This window comes from Jaculus jaculus, chromosome 9, assembly GCF_020740685.1.
Source record: "Jaculus jaculus isolate mJacJac1 chromosome 9, mJacJac1.mat.Y.cur, whole genome shotgun sequence".
NCBI classification, from domain to species: domain Eukaryota; kingdom Metazoa; phylum Chordata; class Mammalia; order Rodentia; family Dipodidae; genus Jaculus; species Jaculus jaculus.
Window position 1 is genome coordinate 115237705 of NC_059110.1, and position 27528 is coordinate 115265232.

Genomic DNA, 27528 nt, shown 5'->3' on the forward strand with positions numbered 1-27528 from the left:
ACTCAGAGGCAGCATCCAGGCGAGGACCCAGGGTTTGGTTTTTTATTGACACAAACACAAAGGCAGCTGTGGTAATGGGGTGAGGGACACAAAAGCAGAAATCGCACTTCCCAGATGGAGGCTTCGTTAAGACTACAAAGTGGATGAGCCCCTCCCCCCACCTCCTACTGGCAATGGCTAGGCCAATAATAACTTTTCCTAATCCCAGCTCTGGGGCAGAGGGAGTTAGCCCCCACCTCAGAGAGTCCCCACTTTGGCTCCAGCAACCACCCCACTTTACTCTCCTGCTCCCCACCAGGGCTCCTCCTCCCTGTCCAGGCTGCTTCTCCCATGATGCTCCACCTCCCCGCCCGCCTGTGTAAAGGAAGAGTGGGGCTGAGCTAACCAGCAGAGTCTGGGCTGAGCAGGCGGCCTCCCTTGACAGCAAAGGGAATGTGCTTAGGTTTTCACTTTGGTCCCAGAACAAGACCCAGCAGCGGCAGCGCCTCTCGGGGCTCTGGCCACTCTTCCCTGTCTCCCCCTCTCCCACCACCAGCAGAGACAGGCACAGACTACACTGAGAACAACTGACCCCACTAGGCGAGGGGCTGGCTTCCACCCACTGGCACATACACAGATTTTTGGCAGTGTTACAGGACTGGGGAGGAGTAAAGGCCCAGTTCCCTCAGGACACGGAAGGCACTGGGGAGGGAGGACGGAGTGGAGAAGGTCAGAGACAGGGACCCCCCTACACACAGCACAGGTTTTTCCGATGCTAAGGCACTGAGAACAAATCTAGAGACCTCAGTGGGAGGGTAGGGGTGTTCGGTAGACCTCAGAAATGGTGACCTGGGGGATTGATCTATCTGACTCCTGCCCTAACCGTAAGAGGCAGCCTTGGTTAAACAGCAGCAAGCTGGAGGTGGAAGAAGTCCAATTGTGCTTAAGAAGTTAGGGACAGGTGACAAAGTTGGGGACTGGTCAAGCCCAGAGGTGGCACGGGTTGGCCTGGGCTAAATGGACACCAGGGAGAAACATGCTGGACGCACACGGATTCGCCCCACATCCTGAGCTGACATTTTGATTCTTTGGGGGAGGTGGTGGGGCAGGGACAGGAGGGAAGGTGAGGCAGAGTGGAAACACACAGAACAGGACCAGACGGGGACAGGGACTGGCTAACCTTGGCACAAAAGCAGCACAGCAGGCCCAGGGAGAGGGTGGGGGCAGGAAGCAGCCAGCCTCCCTCTGACCCTCCCTGTCCCCTTGGCAGGGCCCGGACATCCAAGTGGTCACTTCCCAACCTCTTCTGAGAGCAGGAAGGGGAGGGGCAGTCCTGAGCAGACAGAGCGCTCAGGGCAGGGAAGTGGTCCTCAGCGGAGACCCTTAGGGAGGGAGGGCAGAGCATACAACAGAGGGTGAAATGTGAGAGGCTGGTGGTCAGCACAATGGGGCTTTCAACTTCCTCCTTCCTGGTCCTCAGGGGTCTTCAGCCCCCTGCCCTAGTTCTCCTTCTCGGGCCCAGGAACCAGGAGCACTTTGCCCACGTTCCTCTTCTCTTGCATCTGCTTCATGGCATCAGCCACCTGGAGAGTAAGGGAAGAGCACTTCTGGTGGCATATGGTCTCCACAAGAGGCTACCCAAAGAACTGCCGCCACCCTCCACCCACGCCCCAGGAACTCTTGGGACCCCTGGCAATTAGGAGCCCTACCCAGACCCTCCTTGTGGTCATCACACCCACCTTCTCGAAGGGCCAGACTGAGTCAATGCGGGGTTTGATGCGGCCCTGACTGTACAGAGCCAGGAGGTGGGCCACCACGCGGCTGACGAGCTCCACCTCCCCCTCCAGGTAGCCCAGGTGGAAGCCGCACACAGCCCGGTTGGCTGGCAGCAGCTGCAGAGCCGTCACACTGAACTGGTTCCACCACGTGCGGGCAAGGGCCATCAGGTTTCGCTTGGGGCCCGTTAGCAGGTTGGCCATTCCTGAGGGGTTGGTGGGAATGGCTCATGATCGAGGTGCCAGGGGCATCCCTGTGTGTCTGAACCCATTGCATCTAGCCCTTTGCTCCCCTCGCAATTCCCCACACCAGCACCAGAGAGTGACAGGATAACCCCCAACCCGATGGTTACCAAGCTCCAAAACAATGCTGACTGACTCAAAAATTGCTCTCTGGGGCTGGAGAGATGGCTTAGTGGTTAAGGCGCTTGCCTGCAAAGCCAAAGGATCCAGGTTCGACTCCCCAGGACCCATGTAAACCAGATGCACAAGGGGGCACATGCATCTGGAATTCGTTTGCAGTGGCTAGAGGCCCTGGTGCACCCATATTCTCTCTCTCTCTCTATTTCTATATCTCTCTCACTCAAATAAACAAATAAGAATTAAAAAAAAAATTAAATTGCACTTGGGCTGGTTAGATGGCTTAGTGGTTAAGCCTAAGGACCCCGGTTTGAGGCTTGATTCCCTAGGACCCATATTAGCCAGATGGAGTTCATTTGCAGTGGCTGGAGGTCCTGGCACGCCCATTCTCTCTCTCTCTCTCTCTGCCTCTGTCTGTCTCTATCTGTCCCTCTCAAATAAATAAATAAAAGCAATACATAAATAAATAAATTGCTCTCTGCTGGGTGCAGTGGTACATGGCTATAATCTTAGCACTTGGAAGGTGGAGGCAAGAGGATCCGGAGTTCAAGTCTAATTTTGGCTATGAAACAAGTTTGAGGCCAGTGTGGCCTACCTGAGGCCTTATCTCAAAAACTGAAAAGGAAAGCCCAGCATGGTGGCGCAAGCCTTTAATCCCAGTACTCAGAAGGCAGAGGTAGGAGGATCCCATGAGTTCAAGGCCACCCTGAGAATACAGAGTGAATTCCAGCTCAGCCTGAGCCAAAGTGAAAACTCTTCCTTGAAAAACAAAAACAAACCAAAGGGAAAAAAAAAAAAAAAAAAAAGAAATGAAAAGAAAAAAGAAAAAGGAAGCTGGGCATGGTGGTGCATGCTTTAATCCCAGCACTTGGGAGGCAGAGGTAGGAGGATCACTGTGAGTTTGAGACCATCCTGAGACTACATAGTGAATTCTAGGTCAGTCTGAGCCAGAGTGAGAACCTACCTGGAAAAATAAAAAATAAATAAAAAGAATTCAGACACACAAGGCACCCCTGGGTGTGATAGCACACACATTTAATCCCAGCACTCAGGAAGCAAAGGTAAGAGGATCACAGTGAGTTCAAGGCCAGCCTGGGCTAGAGCAAAACCCTAACCCAAAAGGGGGGGAGGGGCTGGGATGTAACTCATGAAGCCCTGGGTTTGACCTCCAGCAACCACATAAATTGGATGTGATGGTGCAGGCCTGTAATCCTAGCACTCAGGAAGTTGAAGCAGGAAGATCAGAAGTTCAAGGTCATTCTCTACTACCCAGTGAGTCTGCGGACAGGAATGGATGGATGGATGGAGGGAGGAAGGAAGGAAGGAAGATAGATTGCTCTCTACTGGATGTGGTACCACATGATTCTAGTAGAGTAGAGGCAGAGTAATTCTAGTAAAATAGAGGCAGAGGATCAGGAGCCCCGATTTAAAAAAAAAAGAAATATATATATATATATATATATATATATATATATATATATACATATTTTAATTTTTTTGTTCATTTTTATTTATTTATTTGAGAGTGACAGAGAGAGAGAGAGAGAGAGAGAGAAAGAGGCAGATAAGAGAGAGAGAATGGGCGCGCCAGGGCTTCCAGCCACTGCAAATGAACTCCAGACGCATGCATCCCCTTGTGCATCTGGTTAACGTGGGTCCTGGGGAATCAAGCCTCGAACTGGGGTCCTTAGGCTTCACAGGCAAGTGCTTAACCGCTAAGCCATCTCTCCAGCCCAAGAAGTATATTTTTAAATGAAAAATCCAAATATGATGGAGAATGAAATTTCAAAGGGGAAAATGGGGGAGGATTACCATGGGATATTTTTTTATAATCATGGAAAATGCTAATAAATATTTTTTAAAAAAGAAGGAGCAGGTAGTAGAGCAGGACCAGTTAATTCTTTTCAAATGGGGGAAAAATGAGCTGAGTATGGTGGTACATGCCTATATTCTAGCATTTGGGAGGCTAAAGTGCAAGGATAATAAGTTTGGGCTGGAGAGATGGCTTAGAAGTTAAGCGCTTGCCTATGAAGCCTAAGGACATAGGTTCAATTCTCCAGAACCCAAGTAAGCCAGATGCACAAGGTGGTGCATGCACCTGTTGTTTGTTTACAGTGGCTAGAGGCTCTGGTGTACCCATTCTTGCTCTATCTTTCCCTCTCAACTCTCTCTTAAATAAATAAATATGTTTTAAAAAGAAAAAGAAAAGAAAAAAATCCAGGTTACTGAGCCGGGCGTGGTGGCGCATGCCTTTAATCCCAGCACTCGGGAAAGGCAGAGGTAGGAGGATTGCTGTGACTTCAAGGCCACCCTGAGACTCCATAGTGAATTCCAGGTCAGCCACTGCTAGAGTGAGACCCTACCTCGAAAAACCAAAAAACAAAACAAAACAAAACAAGAAAGAAAGAAAGAAAGAAAGAATCCAGCTTACCCAAGAAGCCCAGGAAGTAAGACAAAAAGGAGGCAGACTGGTTGGTTTTGCTTTAGAAATCATCCCTAAATAGGAACTGAGGGCTTACTATGATTCACATGAAAAGTTGTGAAAGAGAATTAAAATGTCTTATACACATCAGGAAGCAGAAATCTGACATAAATACCTAGGATCACTCCAAACCCTTACTCTCACAGTGAAGCTTCCAAAGCTTGGCCTGGCCAGGAACCCTAACTTCCCACCCACCAGCCCCACCTCCCTGCCCCAAACATCCTCCCTGCATTCTGGGCCCACAAACTCACCATAGGTGACAATTTTGCCCATAGGTTTGAGGAGGTTGTAGCCTTTGGCAGTATCTGACCCACCCAGAGGGTCCATGACGATGTCCACTCCTGTCACAGAGCCACAGGAACCATGAGCAGCATCAACAGCCACAGATCTGGAGACCCCTCGCCCCTGTCCTGTTCGATCCTCCCGCTCCCAGGCCCTGACCCTACCTTTGGGGGAGATCTTCTTGATCTCATCCACGTAGTCCGTCGTGTGGTAGTCAATGGGGTGTGTAACGCCATTCTCCTTCAGCACCTCGTGCTTGCTGGCCGAGGCCGTTCCAAACACCGTCACGTTCTCCACCGTGCGGCACAGCTGCAGGGCTGCTATGCCCACCCCACCTGCAGCGGGACCCCCAGAGGAGGGGGATGCAGTCATCCGGTCACTACTCTGCATTCCAGCCTCCCAAGGACCCAGTCAGTCCATCACTTTCATTGTTCTTACAGGCTCCTTTGGGGGCCCATGTCCGAGTTCTATGATTGACAATTGGGTGAGGGTGAATGGAGAGAAGATGTGGGGTTGAGGGCATGTTGCTAAGGACACTAAGGCTGGACCTGGTGCCTGAATGTTACCATGGCAACTATACTGCAAAGGCCTCTGGGATCCATGGGCCAAGCAGCCTGGTGTTGCCATGACAACAAGCCAGACAGGCTGCAGAAAGGGGCCTGGAAGGAAATCAGGGTGGGGCAAAAAAAAAAAAAAAAGGAGGAGACCCGTCACCTGCAGCCATGTGCACCAAGACGCTGTGGCCAGGCCTCAGGTTGCCGAAATCAAAGAGAACCATGTAGGCTGTGATGTAATTGACCAGCAAGGCAGCAGCTTCCTCGAAGGTCATGGCCTCAGGCATCAAGAAGGTCTGGGCAGATGATACGGTCACCTCCTCCTGCCACATCCCAGACCGATTGAGCACCATCACCCGGTCTCCTACCTTGAAAAACAGAGGAACACCCATCTGTCACTCATTCATTCACCCTTAGGTGATTCACTGGCCTTTACTATGTACCAGCCCTTGGAGACCAAGTAGCAGTAGTGGTCACAGGATCAAAAATAATAGCATTATCTTGTTTTTTTTTTTCTTTCTTTTTTGGGGGGGTTTTCAAGATATTCTTGCTCTAGTCCCCAGGCTGATCTGGAATTCACTGTCTTCTCAGGATGGCCTTGAACTCATGGTGATCCTCCTACCTCTACCTCCCAAGCAGTAATAGCATTATCAATAAGAACTTCCCTATACTGAGTGTGCACTAAGGTCCTATTCCAAGTACTGTATATGTGTCAATTAATTCTTACATCAGCTTTAAGGCAGGTAACATCCTTATGTCTGTTTTACAGATCATACACTTCATTATTGTGTAGATCCCTGAATGTAAGAATCTTAACAGTTTAGGTCACTGTGAGTCCTGTTAAACAGAGCTAACTGTTTTGATTACAAAAAATGAGCTCCACCATTTACTGGTAGTGTGACCTTGGGCAAACAAAAATTAATCAGGCCAGGCATGGTGGCACATGCCTTTAATCCCAGCTTGGGAGGCAGAGGCAGGAGAATCACCGGGAGTTCGAGGCCACCCTGAGACTCCATAGTGAATTCCCAGTCGGCTTGAGCTAGAGCGAGACCCTACCTCGAAAAATAAAAAGAGAAAAAAGAAACAAAAATTAATCAGGGCTGGAGAGATGGCTTAGAGGTTAAGGAATTTGCCGGCAAAGCCAAAGGGCCCAGATTAAATTCCCCAGGACCCACATAAAACCAGATGCACAAGGGGCACATATATCTGGAGTTCATTTGTGGTAGCTAGAAGCCCTGGCATGCCCATTCTCTATCTCTTTGTTTTTATTTTGTTCTTTTTATTTATTTATTTATTTATTTGAGAGAGAGAAAGAGAGAGAATGGGCATGCCAGGGCCTTCAGCCACTGTAAACAAACTCCAGATACATGTGCCCCCTTGTGTATCTGGCTTACGTGGGTCCTGGGGAATTGAAGCTGGATCCTTGTGCCTCACAGGTAAATGTCTTAACTGCTTAGTCATCTCTCCAGTACCTATTTTTTCTTTTTATATTTATTTATTTAGGTTTTTCAAGGTAGGTTCTCACTCTAGCTCAGGCTGACTGGGAATTCACTCTGTAGTCTCAGGGTGGCCTCAAACTCCCAGTGATTCTCCTACCTCTGCCTCCTGAGTGCTGGGATTAAAGGCATGTGCCACCACGCCCGGCTTCTACCTCTTTCTCTCTCTCTCAACTAACTAAATACATAAAATAAAATAAATTATTTAATCAGTTTTCTTATTTGCAAAGTAGGGGAGTTGTAAGGACTAAATGGGAAAAAAATTCAATAACTCTTAGCACAATATCTTTCACATGGTAAGTATTTAGCAATTTAGCTAATCATATGATAATAGGAAAAAGGAGGAAAAGTAGCAGTAAGAAATAATCATAATCAAAAAACTGAAGGAAGAAAGCAGCATGTGGCAAGGGCCATGCCAAAATGCAGGTAAATGTCTGTGAGTGTAGGGTGTGACCTCTTCAGGAGAAGTATTTCAGTCAATAGTGGCAGTCCCAGAAAACACCTATGTGCAGATATACTGCAGGAAGAATGATATACAAGAAGAGACACACATTTCCCTCATTTTCAGCCTCTTTGCAAGAGGGAAAAGGGACAAAGATAAAAGAATCCCTCCAGCTTAGCAACTGTGGGGCAAAGGGAGGGGTCAGTCAGGATCTGTCTTAGTTCCTGCCAGGAATGATGCGAATCTGTATATTAAGTTCATAAGGGACTCCTGCCTACACTACCCTTTAACATGTCCTCAAGCCTCCACAGTGCCCTGAAGAGGAGGACAGAGGGCAGGTTAGAATTTTTCCCTACATGCTCTAGTCTGGGGAAGGAAGCCCCAGGATTCAAATCCAGCGGAAACAAAAACAACCCAGTAGAGCTGGGCAACGATGTGATAGTGCCATAACCAGTTAGAGTGACTGCCAATTCCAGACGCGGCACAGAACAAGTGTCACTCAGTCTGTCCATTACATTGCTCTCAGTTCATTACAGGTCAGGGCTATGACCCCCTCCCCAGGCCAGCCACCCAAGCGCGAGGGAAAACCCTCCCCATAGAATCCAGGCTCTTACATCAGATTCTTGCGCTAGGCAGGATATCCTGTATTTACCAGGCGGAAAAGTGTGGGGAGGAGAGGATCGGTGGGTGGTCTTCAGTAGTAATATCAACTACAACTCCCCCCGCAAAAAAAAGAAAAAGAAAATTCCTCTTATCATTATCCCTGAAGTGGGATTATTTAAGAGTCAGAACAAGGGTGGGGCTGGATCTGAACTGGGAGCTGTTTGCACATATAATATTATGTCAACAAATCCAGCTCTGGTATCTGGGCTGGCAGGGTCAGCAAAGGGGGGGAAAGGCTTGCATCCTAGCGGCCTCTCCTGAAGGAGCAGGATTTGAAAAGAAAACCCCTACACAACACGACGTGGAGAGGCCTCACCCCAGGTCTCTCAAAAAGTTGGTCATCTGGAAGTCACCGGTGTCCAACGATGTGACTGAGATAAACGAGAAACAGACCGGCAGAGCTGGGCCAACCTGCTCATGGTGCCACACCCCCAAACCCCAGTCCAAAGGGGCCCCGCCCGCCCGAGGTTCTGAGACTGGGGTCTTCAGGGGGACTTTCGTTCGTCCCGGAAGTTCCCAAGGGCAGCAGCCCGTCGTGGCCCTCCAGCTGAGTCACTGGAGACGACACTGCAGTCACTGGAGTGATCCCAAGACAAAGATCAGAGACCCCATCCCATTTGCACCCCCCTCCCCAGCCCAGAACTAGACTAGCGTCGTAAGGCCGGGGTGGTGGGGTGGTGGGGGAGCGAGGCTCCTCCGCTCCGCGAAGGGCGTGTCCCCTCTTTGGCTCGGCTCCGGGAAGGGCCGCCTTACACCCCCACAGGCCACGGGGCTGCATGTGACTAGCTCTGGCACTGGCCACTGCGCCCCCGCCCAACCTCGACAACACTGCTCTCCAAAGCTCCCTCGGGGGCACGCAGCCGCTAACCGTCACTCAAGGTCTCAGACCACAGCCACCCTGGGACTGTTTAGGGGGCAGGGGTACAGGTGTGGTCTAATTGGGAGGGGGTGGGTGGGTGGAGAAGATCACCATGCGCATGCGCGTGGGCGCCTTATTGTCCCCCACCACCACCACCACCGCCACTTCAGGGCGGCGGCCACAACCAAAAATAATTGGGGAGAAAAAAAAAAAAGGCAATAACGCTATTTCCACTCCCCAGTAAATCCTCTTTGCTCTGGGAGCCTCAAAAATAATCAATTGCTTTCCTAACGCTTTCCGTGTTTGTCCACCCGGATCGGTGCCATTTTCTCCACCCTGCCACACCCCCCACCACCACCCTCACCCCCCGGCGCCCGCCCACTAGTGCACCCCCACACTGCCCAGTGGCCTGCGCTAGCCCTTCCCCGCCCCGGCCCGCTCACCTTACGGTCGCTGACACCCTCGCCCACGGAGATCACCACGCCCGCGCCCTCCATGCCCGGAGTGATGGGCAGCGGTGGCAACCGGTCGTACAGCCCCTGGCGGGCCATGAGGTCTGCGAAGTTGAGTCCGCAGGCTCGGACGCGTATCGTCAGCTGCCCGGGTCCCGGGGCCGGAGGAGCGGCCGGTCGGCTCTGCAGCTTCACCTTGTCATAGCCGCCGAAGCCCGTGAGTACCAGGCAGCGCAGCGGCGGCGGCGGCGGGGACGGGGCGGCGGCGGCGGAGGTCTCCTCCGAGGCCGCGGGAGGCTGCTGGGGCTGGCTCTCCGCCTCGGCTTTCGGGGGCTGAGAAGGGGCGTCTCCTCCGGCCCCGGCCTCCGCCGCCGCCGCCGCCACCACCGCGGTGGCCGCCTCGGCTGCCTCTCGGTCTGCGGACATGGCTGGACTCGCGACGTGCGCGCAGAGCCGCGGAGAAGGTGCACAGCTGGGGAGGGCGGGGCGCGGCGCGGCGCGCGTCGGGAAGAGCCCGGGCCGTCGACTCCCGTGGGAGAGGCGGAGCCGGGTCTCGGGGGGCGGGGCTTCCAGAGCACATTTAAAGGGCCAGGGCTTCTGCTGGGAGTGCTGGCGAGAGAGCGAGGAAAAAAAAGAAAAAAAAAAAAAAAAAAGAGTGCCGATCTATACACGAGGACATTCTGGAGCTTGTAGACATGGCGATTTAGTGCATTTATATTAAGCCTTACTCAATTTTTAAAACTACCTTATGACAGCCGGGCGTGGTGGTGCACGCCTTTAATCCCAGCACTTGGGAGGCAGAGGTAGGAAGAATGCCGAGAGTTCCAGGCCACCCTGAGACTACATAGTGAATTCCAAGTCAGCCTGGGCTAGAGCGAGACCCTACCTCGAAAAACAAAAAATAATAACAATAATAATGAAAAAAACTACGTTATGCGTCAGTCTGAATGTGCATCAGATTGGGAGAGCCAGCTATAGGCCAGAAGCCAATGAAGCTATGACTCACAGGTTTTTTGTTTGTTTGCTTGCTTGTTTTGTTTTTGGTTCCTTCGAGGCAGGTTTTCACTGTAATCGAGGCTGACCTGGAACTTATTCTGTAGTCCCAGGCTGGCCTCGAACTCACAGTGATCCTCCTACCTCTGCCTCCCGAGTGATGGAGGTATTTAAAGGTGTGCGCCACTCCGCTGTTCGCTCGGACACTCAGGTTCTAACTCTGTCCGATGAGGTTTTTAAAGGTGTGCGCCACTCCGCTCTTTGCTCGGACACTCAGGTTCTAACTCTGTCCGATAGTAATCAGATTTCATTCACTGTGGTCTTGCCCTGGCAAACTACGAGCATGGGGACCGAGCCTTTTTTTTTTTTTTCGAGGTAGGGTAGAAGGGGCGTCTCCTCCGGCCCCGGCCTCCGCCGCCGCACGCTAGCTCAGGCTGGGATTCACTATGTAGTCTCAGGGTGGCCTCGAACTGACAGCGATCGTCTGCCTCCCAAGTGCTGGAATTAAAGGTGTGCGCCACCATGCCTGGCTTTGGGACCGAGTCTTTCAAGAAACTGAACTTCTCTTCCGCCAACTCCCTCTTTGGACGGTGCTAAGGATTGGAACCCAGAGTGTCAGACAAGTGCTCCACTACTGCGCTAAGTCTCCAGCCCAAACTGTCTAACTCTAGCTCTCGCGCCGTGCCTTGTTTGTCCTTCTGTAAACTAGTGATGATGCGCGCTCCGGTCGTCTTTACAGAGTTATTTACAAGAAAAGCTAAATCGAACATCCTATGTAAGGAAGATGCCGTGCAAGCAGTGGTTTGCTTATTGTTAGTCTGAATCCAGGCTTAAATGACTTGCTGTTTTGGCTCGGGTTTCAGCAGGACCGTCACTGTTTCTTTCTTCCTCTTCTTTTTGCCTTTATCCTTCTTACCCAAGCATCCACCAGAGGACGCAGCGTTCCCCTAAAACTTTACACTCAACCCTTGGCCGGAGTAACTCAGCCCACGCTTCCATTGCGGGTCTAGCTAGCTTGGCCTTAACCACAGCCTCAGATCCGGCCACCGGTCGCCATGGAGACAGGAAGCTATGATGTCACTCTTGTCTGGTTGGATGTGTTTGAGTCCATACTTGCAATTTCCTCAAAGACCCCTGCCAGGTGCCAGGACACCGAGTGCAAGGGAGAAAATCAGAGAGTCCCTTTCCTGACATCTCGCGCCGCCCCCGCTCCACCCCGTGGTTCAGGAAGTGGATGACGGTCGCCATGAGTGTCTGCGCTAGCACACCTGCGTGCACGCATGGATACACACACACACACACACACACACACACACACGGCTCAAGTCTCGCGTGGGTGACAGCTCTGTCACCTCTACCTCTAAGAACTTCACTCAGACTCGGCCCCTCCCCCGTTCCCAAGAAACTAAAAAAAAATATATATATATATAAAGCAGGTTTCGACGGGTCCCAAACCCTCACAGGGCCCCCTTTCAGGTCACACCAGCGCTCTGGAATCCGACTCGCTGGACCCTCCTGCTCCGCCCCATCCTCCGGCCCCGCCCCTCCTCGGGGCGGGGGCGGGTCTGGGGGCGCGGCCCCGGGGCTGGGGGCGGGGCGGAGGGGGCCCGCAGCCCCGGGCGGGGGCTCGGCGCGGGCCCGCGAGATGCCGGTGTCCGCGGCCCGAGAGGCTGCAGCTGCGGCGGCGGCGGCGGCGGCGGGGGAGGAGGAGGCGGCGGGGACGGCGGCGGGGACGGCGGCGGGGCCCGGCAGGGGGGCGGCGTGGGGGGCCGGCGCGTAGCCGGGACGATGGAGGGGCAGAGCGGCCGCTGCAAGATCGTAGTGGTCGGGGACGCAGAGTGCGGCAAGACGGCGCTGCTGCAGGTGTTCGCCAAGGACGCCTACCCCGGGGTGAGGAACCCGAGTCTGGCATTCGGGGCTCCAAGGTGGCCGGGGTGTGTGTGTGTTGAGGGGGGTGACAGAGGCCCGGGGGACGGATGGAAACCGGTGCCAAGGTAACCAGGGACGAGAGAGACAGAGAGAGAGAGAGAGAGAGAGAGAGGCTCTGAGGAGGGGGAGGAGGCGTTGGGGTTCTGAAAGGACTGCAGAGGACTGGGGTGGAAGGAATTAGGGGACACGGAGGAATGGATGGGGTTTGGAAGCATCCGAGGATCCAGGAGCGTGCTCTGGGAGAATGTCGAAGGTCCTGGGCATCAGAGGGGGGAAAGAACTAGGGGCTGGAGGGGCCCATTGGGGATCTGAGATTCCGTGAAGGCAGCAGTTCCTGGGATCTTCTCTTCAACCAACCCCAGACCAACTTCTATCTAGGGACTGGGCTGGACCGGGTGTAGGAGGAAGGAGGATAGTTGTTTGGGAGGTGAGGGTTGAGAGAGAGAGAGAGAGAGAGAGGATCTTACGTTGATCCATCCGTGTCTGCAGAGTTATGTCCCCACTGTGTTTGAGAACTACACTGCAAGCTTCGAGATCGACAAGCGCCGCATTGAGCTCAACATGTGGGATACTTCAGGTAGCCCAGTCCCTTGGGGGTCACCCTGATTTCCAAGGCCCCCTGCCCTGACCCCTTCCCTTGACTAAGCCCTTAGATTTCAGATTAGCTTAGGTATCCATCTAGTTTTAGAATGGAACATCAGCTTTCTGCTTAAAGTCAAGGAAACTGAGGCAAAGTTCATTGAACCTGAGAGAGACCAGCTCCTGAAGTAAGAAAGCCTATGGGCTGGAGAGAGGGCTTAGCAGTTAAGACGCTTGCCTGTGAAGCCTCCCACCTGGGTTTGATTCCCCAAGACCCACATAGGCCAGATGCACAAGGTGCTGCATGCGTCTGGAGTTCATTTGAAGTGGCTGGAGGCTCTGGGTGTGTGTGTGTGTGTGTGTCTCAAATAAATAAATAAAAATATTAAAAGAAAATTGAAGTAGGAAAGCCTAATTCTGAGCCCCACAGCTAGGTTCTGCCTACCTAAGGAAGTTGGAAAGGAATGACTTATTTTGGAGCATGTTTCTTGGAAGAAAGGACTATGTTTAAGAGAGATTTAGAATTTCTTGGGGGTAGGGAGGGTGGGAAAGGCAAAGGGAAGTAGTTTCTTTAGACTGAACTAGAGAAATCTGAGACTATGTTCCAAGAGGATGGGATCTCTTTCCCCGTCCTTGTGCCTTCCCCCATATGGGGAGGGTTTTTATTTTTACTCTGCTTCTGGGAGGGCTTTAGAAGATGTCCATCAAAGCCCAGAGAGCACATGCAAAATTTTGTAAGGATATTGATAGATTTCCTGATCTTATCAAAGGGTCCCAAACTCATAAAGACTACAAGTTGTTTGTTTTATTTTTTTTCAAATATTTTATTTATCTGAGAGAGAGAGAGGGAGAGAGAGAGAGGAAGAGGCAGATAGAGAGAGAATGAGCACGCCGGCTTGCAGCTACTGCAAATGTACCTTGTGCATCTGGCTTACATGGGTCTTGGGAAGTCGGACCTGGGTCCTTAGGTTTCACAGGCAGGCGCCTTAACCACTAAGCCATCTCTCCAGCTATTATTAATATTTTAGAGAAACCCCTTGGGGAAACAGAGACCTGTTTCCCATCCTCTTCCCCCCTCCCCCCTTCCAAGGAGAAACATACACTTCCTCCATGATGGATATTCATGACTGCTCTTTTCCATTTTCTACTCCCAGCATCCCTTGACCAAGATTTCTTAACTGGCCTGTTTCCTTCCAGGCCTCCCACCCACGTAGCCGCCTCATCTGTCCCTTCACCCCCTGTCTTCCTTCAGGTTCCTCTTACTATGATAATGTCCGTCCTCTCGCCTATCCGGATTCTGATGCCGTGCTCATCTGCTTTGACATTAGCCGGCCAGAAACACTGGACAATGTCCTCAAGAAGGTGAGAACCCCGGGGGACCAGACGTAACCTAAGCCAGGAGGAGGGAGTGACGGCTGGGACATGGCCATCAGCTGAATAGAGGATGGGGCTGTCATCCCCTAATCCAGCTCCATCTCTCCCACTTTTGCCACTTCTGTGAATCAGGCCCCAGAGCTAGAATCAACATCCGGGGGCTTGGAGCAAAGCAGAGAGACTAGGGGACTCCTTCTCTGCCCTCCCCGTCTCCTTGGTTGTAGGAGCTCTAGATGGAAGAGTTGGGAATGCTGAGCCTGGAGCTCAGGAAAGCCTGGTGGCCTCCTGTCCAGGCCCTTATTTCCATGAGAAAAGCCTTTGGTGAACGGTCAAAAGTCAGTCAGGACAGCCCCAGTTCCCAGAAGGGGGAGGATGTGGTTGGTCTGTTCCCAGGAGAAAGTATGGGAAAGGAGAGTGAGAGGAAGAAGGTTCCAGGCTGAGGAGACAGCCTCACAGCTTCCCTGCCGCCTCCTCCTTCTCCCGCCCCTGACACCCCGAGCTGCTCTCAACCCCAAGCCCAGCAGTGCCTCGTCCTTCGTCGCCTGTGAGGATCCTGAAAGATATGTGGTGTCTGCAGGCATTAGGCAAGGCTTCTCCCTGCTTCCCTCCATCCTTCCATAACTTCTGATTGCTTTCTCCAAATAGTGGCAGGGGGAGACTCAGGAGTTTTGCCCCAATGCCAAGGTTGTGCTGGTTGGTTGTAAACTGGACATGCGCACTGACCTGGCCACGCTGAGGGAGCTATCCAAGCAGAGACTCATCCCTGTCACACATGAGCAGGTAGGACACTTGACCTCTAACCTAATTCCGGTCTAGACTTCACACCTCTGCCCCTTTGGGTCTCTGATTTGAAAGCATCCTTTTGATCTCTGATCCTATCCCTTGACCTTCCCTCTGGCCTGACCTCCAACCCCAGCCCACAGCCTCCATGCCCTTTGCTGAGTGGGAGGCTTAAGCCCTGTAATTTTCTTTCACGTACTTCTTTTCTAGGGCAGTGTGCTGGCCAAGCAGGTGGGGGCCGTGTCCTACGTCGAGTGCTCCTCCAGGTCCTCTGAGCGCAGTGTCAGGGATGTCTTCCACGTGGCCACCGTGGCTTCTCTTGGCCGTGGCCATAGGCAGCTGCGCCGTACTGATTCACGCCGGGGACTACAGCGATCTGCTCAGCTGTCAGGACGGCCAGACCGGGGGAATGAAGGCGAGATACACAAAGATCGTGCCAAGAGTTGCAACCTCATGTGAGGGGCTGTGGCGGGGCAGATAGTGAGGAAGAGTGGTGAAGGACACAGTTGTTCCCATCCCTGCATCTTGGCTTCCTGACCTCCTGACCCTGGCTGTGATGTCAGGGTAGGCAGAAGGTGCAAGTCTGGTTGGAGACGCTGGAAGACAGAGGGTATCACCGTTCCCCACATCCGCATCCGCATCCCCTCCCCCTTCTCTGCTGGAGCTAACAAGATGGGCATCTGGGGCATGAGCTTGGATGGGGCAGGTGGGTGTTTGGAAAGCCAGCATCAAGTAGTGACCTTAGTTGAGTCTTGTATATAAAATGTATCTTCTCTCCCCATCCTGATTGTCACATCCTAGTCCTGGCTGCCTTCCCTAGGGAAAGGGTCCGTTCTGTGACCTTCTCTTTTCCTCTCCTCTCGCTTGGACAGCTGTGCCCACACATTCTAACCTCCAGACAACATGCACTAAATTGTCAAGCAGGAAGTCCCGCCCACCACCAGCCCACCAACCAGTTCTAGCTTCCTCCCTTCTTTTCCCAAACAGTCCCTAAATAAAGCCCACGTCCATGGAAAACGGCTGTGGCTTAGTTTTGCTGCTTTTTTCAGAAAACGATCCACCAGCCTCTAGCAACAAGAGGGGAAAAGTTAGTCCTCAGAGGACTGCCCTGTTCATGCCTCTAGATGAAACCGAGGAACAAGCCTTGCGTGGGACCTGGGAGTGGGAGAATGAGACATCTTGAGGCATTGCATTCTAGTTGAGGTGGATGACCCTCAGACCATTTGGTGGGGTGCTTGGAATGGATTAGTGTGCAGTTGCTCAGCATTACTCAGCCCAACTGGGATGTCCTGCTGGCATAGAAGGGGTTCCTGCGGAGGTGGCACAGACCCCTTGCTCACCATCTCCACCTCTGGTTTGGAGCCTGCTGGTTCTGTAGGGGTTGTTTTCACCTCACTGAAGCAGGACTTGCATAGAGTCAAGTTCCTCAATGGGTCAGTAGTCTCTGGGGTCTCCCCAGCAGGCTAATGTAAAAACTCCTGTCTTCATTTCTTTAATGATTTGGGAGGGGAACATTGGCTGTGAGTTTAGGGCCGCACCCCCCCCCCCCCGCAAGCCTGGAGGAGGAAAGCTGGTGGAAGGATGGCTAGAGGACTTGTTGTCAAGGACAGTGCTGGTCTGTTTTCTCGGGAGTCTGGTTTCAGATTGCCCTGCATTCCCTCCCTGGCTGTGGTCCCACTGGCCTCTTTTCAGTGACATTCTCCCCCAGGAACCATCCCTCCCCTCCCCCAACCCCAGCCCCAGTTTCTCCTAGACATACTGGAACAGAACACAGACCTTACCATCCCATCTGCTGGGACCCTAACATAATTCACACACCTCTTTCCCTGTGCATTCAGCAAGCATGTGCAACACCAAATGTGTGCCACGCACTGACTTGACAGACTCAGTCTCGGAGCTCCTGGAGGCCAGCCCAGTGAGGCACCTAAAGTGTGAGGGTACCTTGGCTGAGGGACACGTGTGCACATACAGGCTGCTGCTGCAAGTGCACTGAGCCAGAAAGTTCTGAGTGTTGGAGGTGAGGAAGGGCTAGGAAAGGCACTGTTGGCAGAGGTACAGCAGGTATATGCCACATATGGATAAGAATGAGTATGGCATGGTGGGCATCCCATACCACAGTAGTTAGAAGAGACAACAAAGCTGGGAAGATCCATAAAGATTGCTGCAGGATCCCCAAGAAAGAGCTAGGACTTTATAGTGAGGATGTGAGAGACGCTACCAAGGTTTCAAACAATATAGTAATGAGATTTTGGAGGTTTTATTATTAAAGATCTATTTTTATTTATTAGAGAGAGAGAAAGAGAATGGGCATGCCAGGGCCTCTAGCCACTGCAAACGAACTCCAAAGGCATGCTCCACAATGTGCATCTGACTTACGTGGGACCTGGAGAATCCAACATGGGTCCTTAGGCTTCGCAGGCATGTACCTTAACTACTAAGACATCTCTCCAGCCCTATTATTATTATTATTTGTTTTGTTTTTTGAGATAGATAGGGTCTCGCTCTAGCACAGGCTGACCTGGAATTCACTCTGTATTCTCAGGCTGGCCTTGAACTCATGGTGATCCTCCTACCTCTGCCTTCCAAGTGCTGGGATTAAAGGTGTGGGCCACCACACCAAGGCTATTATTACTATTATTATTATTATTTTTTTTTTTTTTTGAGGTAGGGTCTTGCTCTAGACTGACCTGGAATTCACTGTGTATTCTCTGGCTGGCCTCAAACTCATAGCAATCCTACCTGTGCTTCCCAAATGCTGGAATTAAAGGCTGTTTTCATCTTATTTATTTATTTGCAAGCAGAGAAATACAGGGACGGAGAGAGAATGGGCACACCAGGGGCTCTAGCCACTGCAAACCCCAGATGCATGTGCCACCTTGTACAGCTGGCTTATATGGGTACCGTAGGCTTTGCAGGCAAGTGCCTTAACCGCTAAGCCATCTCTCCAGGCTTCCCCTTTTTCTTTACAGTTATCTGGAATGAGGTGGTGAGGGTTAGGGGTTTGGGCTCTAAGATGTGTCATATAAAATAGCTCCTCCTTTTCCTGTGTCAGAACTAGTCTTTGGAAAGGAACTCCCTCCCCACTCTGGCTCACTGGATACCTCAGTCCCTGCTCCTTCTGTGGGACTCCTGACTCATTCCATCTCAGCCAATCTCAAAGACTTCAGAGTAACTTCAGCTGGTTAGGGGCTGACTCAGACCTTGCTGAAGGGGACTGAATCCTGGGCTGAGAGTGCCTGGAGGTGTGCCATTCTCACACCCAGTGTGGTGGGTCTCCTCTCCCAGAAGGCTGACTCTTCCCCAGTAGGGACCTTCCATAAAAAATCAATTTAGCGGGCTGGAGAGATGGCTTAGCAGTTAAGCACTTGCCTGTGAAGCCTAAGGACCCCAGTTCAAGGCTCGATTCCCCAGGACCCACGTTAGCCAGATGCACAAGGGGGCACACGTGCACCCATTCTCTCTCTTTCTCTCTATCTGCCTCTTTCTCTCTCTCTCTCTGTTGCTCAAATAAATGAACAAAAAAGATTTTAAAAAATCAATTTAGACAGGGTGTGGTGTGCATGCCTTTAATCCCAGCACTCAGGAGGCAGAATTAGGAGGATTGTCATGAGTTCAAGGCCACCCTGAGACTACATAGTAATTCCAGGCCAGCCTGGGCTAGAGCAAGACCCTGCCTCAAAAAACAAAACAAAACAAAACAAAAAAAAAAAAAGAAAAAGAAAAAGAAGACAAAAAACAAAAATCAATTTAGAAGTGGGTTTGATAGCTCATAGCTGTAATCCCAGTACTCTGGAAACTAAGGAAGGATTCCCATAAGCTCAAAGGCAGCCTGGGCTACAGAGTAAGACCCTGTTTCAATTCCCAACTCTCCCTGTCCAAAACAAAGAAAAAGAAAAAAAGTTGACTTAAAAATTTTTTTTAATATTTTATTTTTTTCTTTTTAAAAATATTTTATTTATTGGGCTGGAGAGATGGCTTAGTGGTTAAGGCGTTTGCCTGCAAAGTCAAAGGACCCAGGTTCTATTCCCTAGGACCCATGTTAGCCAGATGCACAAGGAGGCGCATGCGTCTGGAGTTAATTTGCAGTGGCTGGATGCCTTGGCTTGCCCATTCTCTCTCTCTCTCTTTCTCTGTCAAATAAATAAATTAATTAATTAAAAAATATTTTATTTATTGATTAATTAGAGACAGAGAGACAAAGAGAGAATGGTCACACCAGGGCCTCCAGCCACTGCAGAGGAACTTCAGACACATGTGTCACCTTGTGCATCTTGCTTATGTGGGTCCTGGGAAATCGAACCTGGGTCCTTAGCCTTTGCAGGCAAGTGCCTTAACCACTAATCCACCTCTCCAGTCCATAATCTGTGTCTTTTTTTAAAAAATTTTTTAAATTCATTTTTATTTATATATTTTATAGTGACAGACAGAGAGAAAGAGGCAGAGAGGGAGAGAGAGAATGGATGCACCAGGGCCTCCAGCCACTGCAAACAAACTCTAGATGCATGCACCCCCTTGTGCATCTGGCTAACGCGGGTTCTGGGGAATCGAGCCTCGAACCGGGGTCCTTAGGCTTCAAAGGCAAGCACTTAACCACTACACCATCTCTCCAGCCCCATAATCTGTATATTAAATAGGCTGCTTGGCAGGCAGTTTGACATCACCTTGAGTTCGTTTATCTATCTATCTATCTATCTATCTATCTATCTATCTATCTATCTATTTATTTGACAGAGAAAGAGGGAGGGAGGGAGAGAAAGAGAGAGAGAGAGAGTGCGCCAGGGCCTCCAGCCACTGCAAACAAACTCCAGACATGTGTGCCCCCTTGTGCATCTGGCTAACGTGTGTCCTGGGAAATCGAACCAGGGTCCTTTGGCTTTGCAGGCAATCGCCTTAACCACTTAGCCATCCCTCCAGCCCTTGACTTGGTATTTTTGGTGGGGGACACCTTAGTTTTGGAAGGTTCAGTACAAAGCAGGCTCAAACCTACAGACCACACAGTGCAGTGTTTGTGCCCCCTCTTTTTCCACAACCTCTCTCCCTTGCACTTTGTGTTTAGGGAATGCAAACACATTTCATTATCCACCTAAAGCAAATATAATTAGGAAGATAAATCAGTTGGAGGAGCCCCCAAAGTTTAATACATTTCCCAAACCACTGAGACTGGAACTCGGTCCCCTTGGCAGGGCTGGTTTGCCAACTTATTTCTGGGGAGGAGGTTGGGCCTCTGGGCTGAGGAGACCAATGGGTGGGAGGAGAGAATAGGGTTGTTCCATGGTCCAAAAAGGTCCCTGGAGGGCACTTTACATCCACCCATATGCAAGAGTCAGACTCAGCTTCCTCCTCTGCAGCTGTTTCCTCCACAAATTAGACTCCCAATTGGGAAACAATGTAGCCTCATTAATCATTTAATGAAATAAACAACTAATCATGCTGTGATGCAGCTAATGTTTCTTAACCTCAGCCACCAGGGAGGGGGACAGGGCTATGGGGGAGACTCCTCTAACCCTGAAATACTTCAGCTGAGGAGGGTCCTCCATACCTCAGCCCTTCTAGGAGGGACAGCAATGGGAAGATGTGAAGGCAGAAAACTTAGGGCTTGGGTGGAACCCGGCTGCTTTTATCCTGGATAGCCTTTGGCTAGGCCTAGCAGCACCTTGTCTGACTCTTAGTTTTCATACCAGGAAAAGGGGCCATTCGTATCTACCTCCTTGTACTATTGAGGAAGTCAAGCAAGCTGGAGAGCAGCAAGAATGTGAGATAGCCTGGGCTAAAAAGATGGCTTAGTGGGAAGGCACTTGCCTGGAAAGACTAAGGATCCAGATTCGATTCCCGAGTAGCCATGTAAACCGGATGCAAGGAGTTCATTTTCCATGACTGAAGGTCCTGGCACGCCCATTCTCTCTATCTGCCTCTTCCTCTCTCCCCTATCCCTGTAAAATACAGAAATAAAACACATTTTTTAAAATGTGGGACTGGAGAGATGGCTTAGTGCTTAAGGCACTTGCTGTGACGCCTAAGGACCCAGGTTCAACTCCCCAGAACTCCCCAGAGAGAACATAGCTATGACAGGGCCCCTTGCCACTGCAAATGAGCCCCAGACTTGCCAATTTGTGCATTGGGCTTTATATGGCTATTGGGGAATTGAATGCAGACCATCAGATGTTGTAAGTAAGTGTCTTTAACCACTGTACCATTTCCCTAGCCCTATATTTTTACATTTATTTTTATTTTTGTTATTTATCTGCAAGGAGAAAGAGAGGGACCAGATGCATATGCCACCTTGTTACATGGGGATCAAACTTGGGTCCTTTGGCCAGCAAGCACCTTAACTGCGAAGCTATAGCTCCACCCCCCCTTTTTTTTTTCTTTAGAAGGAGGCAGTTAAGGCCGGGTGTGGTGGCGCACGCCTTTACTCCCTGCACTTGGGAGGCAGAGGTAGGAGGAACACCATTGAGTTCCAGGCCACTCTGAGACTACATAGTGAATTCTAGGTCAGCCTGAACTAGAGTTAGACTCTAACACAAAAAACCAAGAAGAAGAAAAAAAAAAAGAGGCAGATAGAGAAAGAGAGAGAGGAGTGAATGGTGCACCAGGGCCTCCAGCTGTTGCAAACTCCAGATGCATGTGGCACCATATGCATCTGGCTTATGTGCAGGTCCTGGGGAATTGAGCCTGGGTCCTTTGGCTTTGTAGGCAAGCACCTTAACCACTAAGCCATCTCTCCAGCTCTATTTCTTATTTGTTTATTTATTTATTTTTGGTTTTTCAGGGTAGGGTCTCACTCTAGCCCAGGCTGACCTGGAATTCACTATGGAGTCTCGGGGTGGCCTCGAACTTATGGTGATCTTCCTACCTCTGCCTTCTGAGTGCCGGGATTAAAGGCGTGCGCCACCACGCCCCGCCTATTTTTTATTTTTTTGAGGCAGGGTCTTAGTCTAGTCCAGTCTGATGTGGGAGTAATTCTGTAGCCCAGGCTGGCCTAGAACTCGTGGTGAGCCTTCTACCTTAGCATCCCAAGTGCTGGGATTGAAGGAGCGCATCATTGTGCCTGGCTTCAGTTCTTAATAGTTTCCTCTGTAAATTTGGCTCTTCTACCACTCTCCTCTTAGCTGGGGTCCACGTTGCCCTCCATCTCTAGCCAATCCTTCAGCCCTTGTCTGTTTTTCTCAAGGCTGCTGAGAGGTCAGAGAGAGGCGAGGCTTCAGATCCTGAGGTCTGGGGTGAGACCCAAGCAGCTATCCCACAGTAGCCAGAGTGGAGAGACATGTACATAAATGCCCCTCCCCCCTCAAGAAAATGCCTCTGCTGTTGACTCCTAAATAACAGATGTCTGTCTGCATATTAATGAGATTGGACGAATAATTGGCGAGTTTTTCATTCAGTGTCAGAATGAACCCGGAGGCCTTATGTTCATGCTCATAGACACCCACTCACCCTGACTCTTCCCTTCCCCCAAAGCATAATGAAACAGACCCAGACACTGGCAGCCTTGACCCACAAAGGGGTGGGGGGCAGATGGGAACAGGGAAGGGTGTTAGCAGGGGGAGAGACCCCCTCCAAAGGCTTGGTTTGTCAGGTCTCTTAGTCTAGATCATTGTCTGTCCATGCCCCCAGAGGTGGAAGCTTGCGTTTGTACTTTCACTACCTTGCAGAGGGGGCTCAGAGGAAGGTGGGAGCCAGAAGGAGAAGGTCCTGGGGGTGCAGGGGAGGGGAGAGAAGTGTCAGTACCTAGGGGAAAACAAAGCAGTGCCCTCCCTAGCCCTCTGTGAAGTTGTGCCTTGCCTGAATCACTGGCTTTCTATCTTGCTTTAATTAGACGCTGTGCTGGTGTGTTTGGTGGAAGAACAGAGGTTTTGGTATCAGACACATACCACTTGCCGGCTGGGTACCCTTTCCCAAGTTTCTCACCCTCTCTTGAGTCTCTCTCTCTCTTTTTTTTGGTCATTCTAGCTCAGGCTGACCTGGAATTCACTCTGCAGTCTCATGGTGGCCTCAAGCGCACACTGATTCTCCTACCTCTGCCTCCCCAATGCTGGGATTAAAGACGTGTGCTACCACGCCCAGCCTTTATATATATAATTTATTTATTTATTTAAGAGAACAAACTCGGGCTGGAGAGATGGCTTAGCGGTTAAGCGCTTGCCTGTGAAGCCTAAGGGCCCACGTTAGCCAGATGCACAAGGGAGCGCATGCAACTGGAGTTCATTCACAGTGGCTGGAAGACCTGGCGCACCCATTCTCCCTCTCTTTCTCTCTGCCTCTCTTTCTCTGTTGCTCTCAAATAAATAAATAAAAATAAACAAAAAATATTAAAAAAAAAAGAGAACAAACTCCAAATGCATGTGCCATTTTATGCACCTGGCTTTGTGTGGGCACCCAGGACTGCAGACTTTGCAAGCAATCACCTTTAACAGCTGAGCAATCTCCCCAGTCCTTGCTCCCAGTTTCTAAGATCACCTCTACCTTGCAAGATTGAAAGAATGAAATGAAATGTGTCATGTCTTCATGCTTGGTTCATAATAGGCCCCAAGCCAGGCGTGGTGGAACATGCCTGTCATCCCAGCATTTAGGAGTTAAAGGATCCCAAATTCAAGAAAGGAGTGAGATGAAGAAAAAGAAAACACAAAAATCAAAACAGACAGTTTCCAATTTGCTGCTTCTCCTGCCAGATCCACCCTTGTTAGGGTGAGGGTTAATCAGAAGTTTAGTAATTATCCTGGCTCACTGGAAAAGACAGGAAGGGCAGGAACAAGGAAAGAGATTAGACTGGAGACAAAGGAAAGTGTGTGATGGAAAACCAAAACCCAAAGCCGGGCATGATGACATACACCTTTAATCCCAGCATTCCCGAGGCAGAGATAGAAGAATTGCCTTGAGTTTGAGGCCATCCTGAGACTACATCGTGAATTCCAGGTCAGCCTGATGCTACCTCAAAAAAAGCAAAAACCAAAAAACAAAACAAACCAAAGCCCAGACCAAGAGATCTAGACAGAGATCTAGAACCAAAGGAGGTAATGCAGGGACCAAAGTGAGCCCAAAAATAAGAGTTCAGAATCTAGCCAGGCATGGTGGAGCACACCTTTACTCCCAGCACTCAGGAGACAGAGGTAGGAGGATTGCTATGAGCTCGTGGCCACCCTGAGACTACACCGTGATTAGTAATTGCAAGGTCAGCCTCTGCAAAGTGAAAAATAAAATAAAATAAAATAAGAGTTCAGAATCGAATTGACTAGACTTTTCTAGAAGCCCAGTTCATCCCTGTATGGATGCTTGACCTTAAACAACACTCAAGTTCCCTCTCAGCACCTCTGTCAAGGGAGGGAGTTGGCTCACTCTCCAAGGTCTGGTCTCATTGTGAGTGTCCCCGTGGCTGGTGGAGCGTAGGGGAGGGGAGGTGGCTGCCCAACTCCAACACTACAGCCTATCAGTCACTGGTGCTCTGTCCCCTCTCCCCCTTGGTAAATGATCTGCTGCGCCAGCAAACAACTGTCCATTGTGTCCTAATGAGGGAAGAGCCGGGAAAGCCAATCACTTATGATGCAAATGAGCCAAGGGCTGCAGCCCGGGCATTCACGGAGTGTCTCTCCTCTGGTCCATCCCTGGCATGCCCTAGTTGGGCCTTTCTCCAGAGCCCCAGTTTCCATCTGGTCCTGGAGGAGGAGGAGGGACAGAGAGACCCAGCCTGGCCATCACATTGTCTATCATTGCCGCTCCCTGCAAGGCGACCTGATCCTTTCAAAGCCTCAGAGCCAGGCCCAATTCTCCCTGCCTGAAAGGTTGCTCTATTTTGTTTTATTTATTTATTTTGGTTTTTCAAGGTAGGATCTCACTCTAGCTCAGGCTGACCTGGAATTTACTACGTAGTCTCAGAGTGGCCTCGAACTCACGGCGATCCTCCTACCTCTGCTTCCTGAGTGCTGGGAGTAAAGGCGTGCGCCACCATGCCTGGCTCATTTAAAAAAATAGCCTAGCATGGTGGCGCACGCCTTTACTCCCAGCACTCAGGAGGCAGAAGCAGGAGGATCCCTGTGAGTTCAAGTCCAGTTTGGGACTACACAGTGAGTGCCTGGTTAGTGTGGGTTAGAGTAAGACCCGACCTCGAAAGAAAAGAAAATTATATCACAATAAAATTTACTGTTGCGCCGGGCGTGGTGGCACACGCCTTTAATCCCAGCACTCGGGAGGCAGAGGTAGGAGGATTGCCGTGAGTTCGAGGCCACCCTGAGACTCCATAGTGAATTCCAGGTCAGCCTGGGCTAGAGTGAGACCCTATCTCGAAAAAAAAAAAAAGGAAAAAAAAAATTTACTGTTGCAAACCGGGCGTGGTGGCGCATGCCTTTAATCCCAGCACTTGAGAGATAGAGGTAGGAGGATCACCATGAGTTCGAGGCCACCCTGAGAATACAGAGTGACTTCCAGGTCAGCCTGGGCTAGAGTGAGACCCTACCTCAAAAAAAAAAAAAAAAAAAATACTGTCACAAGCTGCACATTTAGTGTGTTCACAATATATGAAGACACTGCTCTGGTCTCAGGGCTTTTGTCCTTCTGCCCATTCCCCACCCTTCATGGGGACAGAGCTGCCAAGCAGAGTGGAGTGATAGATGCTGGTGTTGGGATGACAGAAAAGCGCAGAGCCAGCCCGGGGTGCGGGGCTAACCCTGTGCTTGGCCTTTACCAGGAGATTATTTCTTTGCCTAGTTCAGCCCTTGGGGGGGGGGGGGTCCTCATTTTAGGAACTCATTATCTCTGGGGAGTTTCTCCCACTGGATTTCTTTGGCAGTTGATTAGAAACCAGAGTTGGCTCTTGCACAGTCTTGGTTTCCATGGCTTCTGGAGCCTCTGTGGGCTTGGGATGATCAGCAGGCTTCTCACCTTAGAGGCTGTGGGGGTACCACCCAAACCCTTTGTTCCCAGGAAAGCCCTTCCTTCACTAGGTTCCAGGGACAAGACTTAGCAAGGGGAGATTTTCTAGTAACTTGGCAAACAGACCAGCACATTCCAGAGTCTCCTGCAGCCTAGGGCTGGGAAAATCTTCCTAAATAGCAACTTGAATTTTACTTGCTATACACTGCTGTTTGGTTTTATCTTTTATTTTACTTTCTTTTTTTTTTTTTTCTTAAAAATTTTTATTTATTTATTTGAGAGCGACAGACACAGAGAGAAAGACAGGTAGAGGGAGAGAGAGAGAATGGGCGCGCCAGGGCTTCTAGCCTCTGCAAACGAACTCCAGATGCGTGCACCCCCTTGTGCATCCGGCTAACGTGGGACCTGGGGAACCGAGCCTCGAACCGGGGTCCTTAGGCTTCACAGGCAAGCGCTTAACCGCTAAGCCATCTCTCCAGCCCTTATTTTATTTTCTTATTTAAATATTTACATATTTGACAAAGAGTGAGCGAAAGAATGACTGCACCAGGGCTTCTGCCATTACAAAGAACTCCAGATACATGTGCCACTTTGTACATCTGGCTCTACAAGGGTGTGGGGGAATTGAACCCAGGCCTTCAGGCTTTGTAAGCAAGCACCTTTAGCCACTGAGCCATCTCACCAGCTCTTTTTAAAAAAATATTTTTATTTATTTATTTGCAAGCAGAGAGAGAGACAGAGAAAATGGGTGTGGTGCACCAGGGCCTCATGCCATTGCAAACTCCAGACACATGCACCACTTTGTGCATTTGGCTTTAAATGGATACTGGGGCATCGAAACCAGATTGTCAGGCTTTGCAGGCAAGTGCATTAATGTACTAACTACTAAGCCATCTCTCTAGCCCTCTAGTTTGTTTGTCTGTTGTTTTTTCCAGGTAGGGTCGTGCACTAGCCCAGGCTGACCTGGAATTAGTCTCAGGCTGCCTCAAACTCACAGACATCCTACCTCAGCCACCCAAGTGTTGGGATTAAAGACATGTGCCATCACACCCAGCTCATTTTATTAAAAAATATTTTTTATTTATTTGAGAGAAAGAGGTAGATAGAGAGAGAAATACAGAGAGAATATTGGCAATCCAGGGTCTCCAGCCACTGCCAAAGAACTCCAGACACATGTGTCACCGTGTGCATCTAGTTTACGTGGGTTTCTGGAGAATTGAACCTGGGTCCTTAGGTCCTGGAACCTAGGTTCGCAGGTAAGCATTTTTACTGCTAAGCCATCCCTCCAGCCTTTATTACTACTATTACTTATTTTATTTTATTTTTTGGTTTTTCGAGGTAGGGTTTCACTCTAGCCCAGGCTGACTATTCACTATATAGTCTCAGGGTGGCCTTGAATTTACAGGGATCCTACTACCTCTGCCTTCTGAGTGCTGGGATTAAAGGCGGCTTTTTTTTTTTAAGGTAGGTCTCACTCTAGCTCAGGCTGACCTGGAATAAACTATGCAGTCTCAGGGTGGCCTCGAACTCTTGGCGATCCTCCTATCTCTGCCTCCCAAGTGCTGGGATTAAAGGTGTGTGCTACTATGCCTGGCCCTTATTTTGTTTTTAAAAATTATTTTTACTGGGCTGGAGAGATGGCTTAGCGGTTAAGTGCTTGCCTGTG

General features: G+C 50.4%; 2 protein-coding genes across 2 annotated transcripts; one reads left to right on the forward strand and one right to left on the reverse strand.

The window, feature by feature from the left end:
- Positions 1 to 28: 28 nt before the first annotated feature.
- Positions 29 to 9785, reverse strand: Vat1 (vesicle amine transport 1). Its single transcript, XM_004655332.3, has 6 exons — positions 9336 to 9785; positions 5593 to 5800; positions 5043 to 5213; positions 4848 to 4937; positions 1719 to 1960; positions 29 to 1562 (listed from the first exon to the last, which is right to left on the reverse strand). Exons 1-6 carry the CDS (start codon positions 9768 to 9770, stop codon positions 1479 to 1481), a joined length of 1230 nt encoding a protein of 409 aa, XP_004655389.1. The 5' UTR covers positions 9771 to 9785; the 3' UTR covers positions 29 to 1478.
- Positions 9786 to 12107: 2322 nt separating this feature from the next.
- Rnd2 (Rho family GTPase 2) lies at positions 12108 to 16016 on the forward strand. Its single transcript, XM_004655331.2, has 5 exons — positions 12108 to 12227; positions 12756 to 12843; positions 14098 to 14207; positions 14865 to 14999; positions 15210 to 16016. Exons 1-5 carry the CDS (start codon positions 12126 to 12128, stop codon positions 15456 to 15458), a joined length of 684 nt encoding a protein of 227 aa, XP_004655388.1. The 5' UTR covers positions 12108 to 12125; the 3' UTR covers positions 15459 to 16016.
- The last annotated feature ends 11512 nt before the right edge of the window (positions 16017 to 27528 follow it).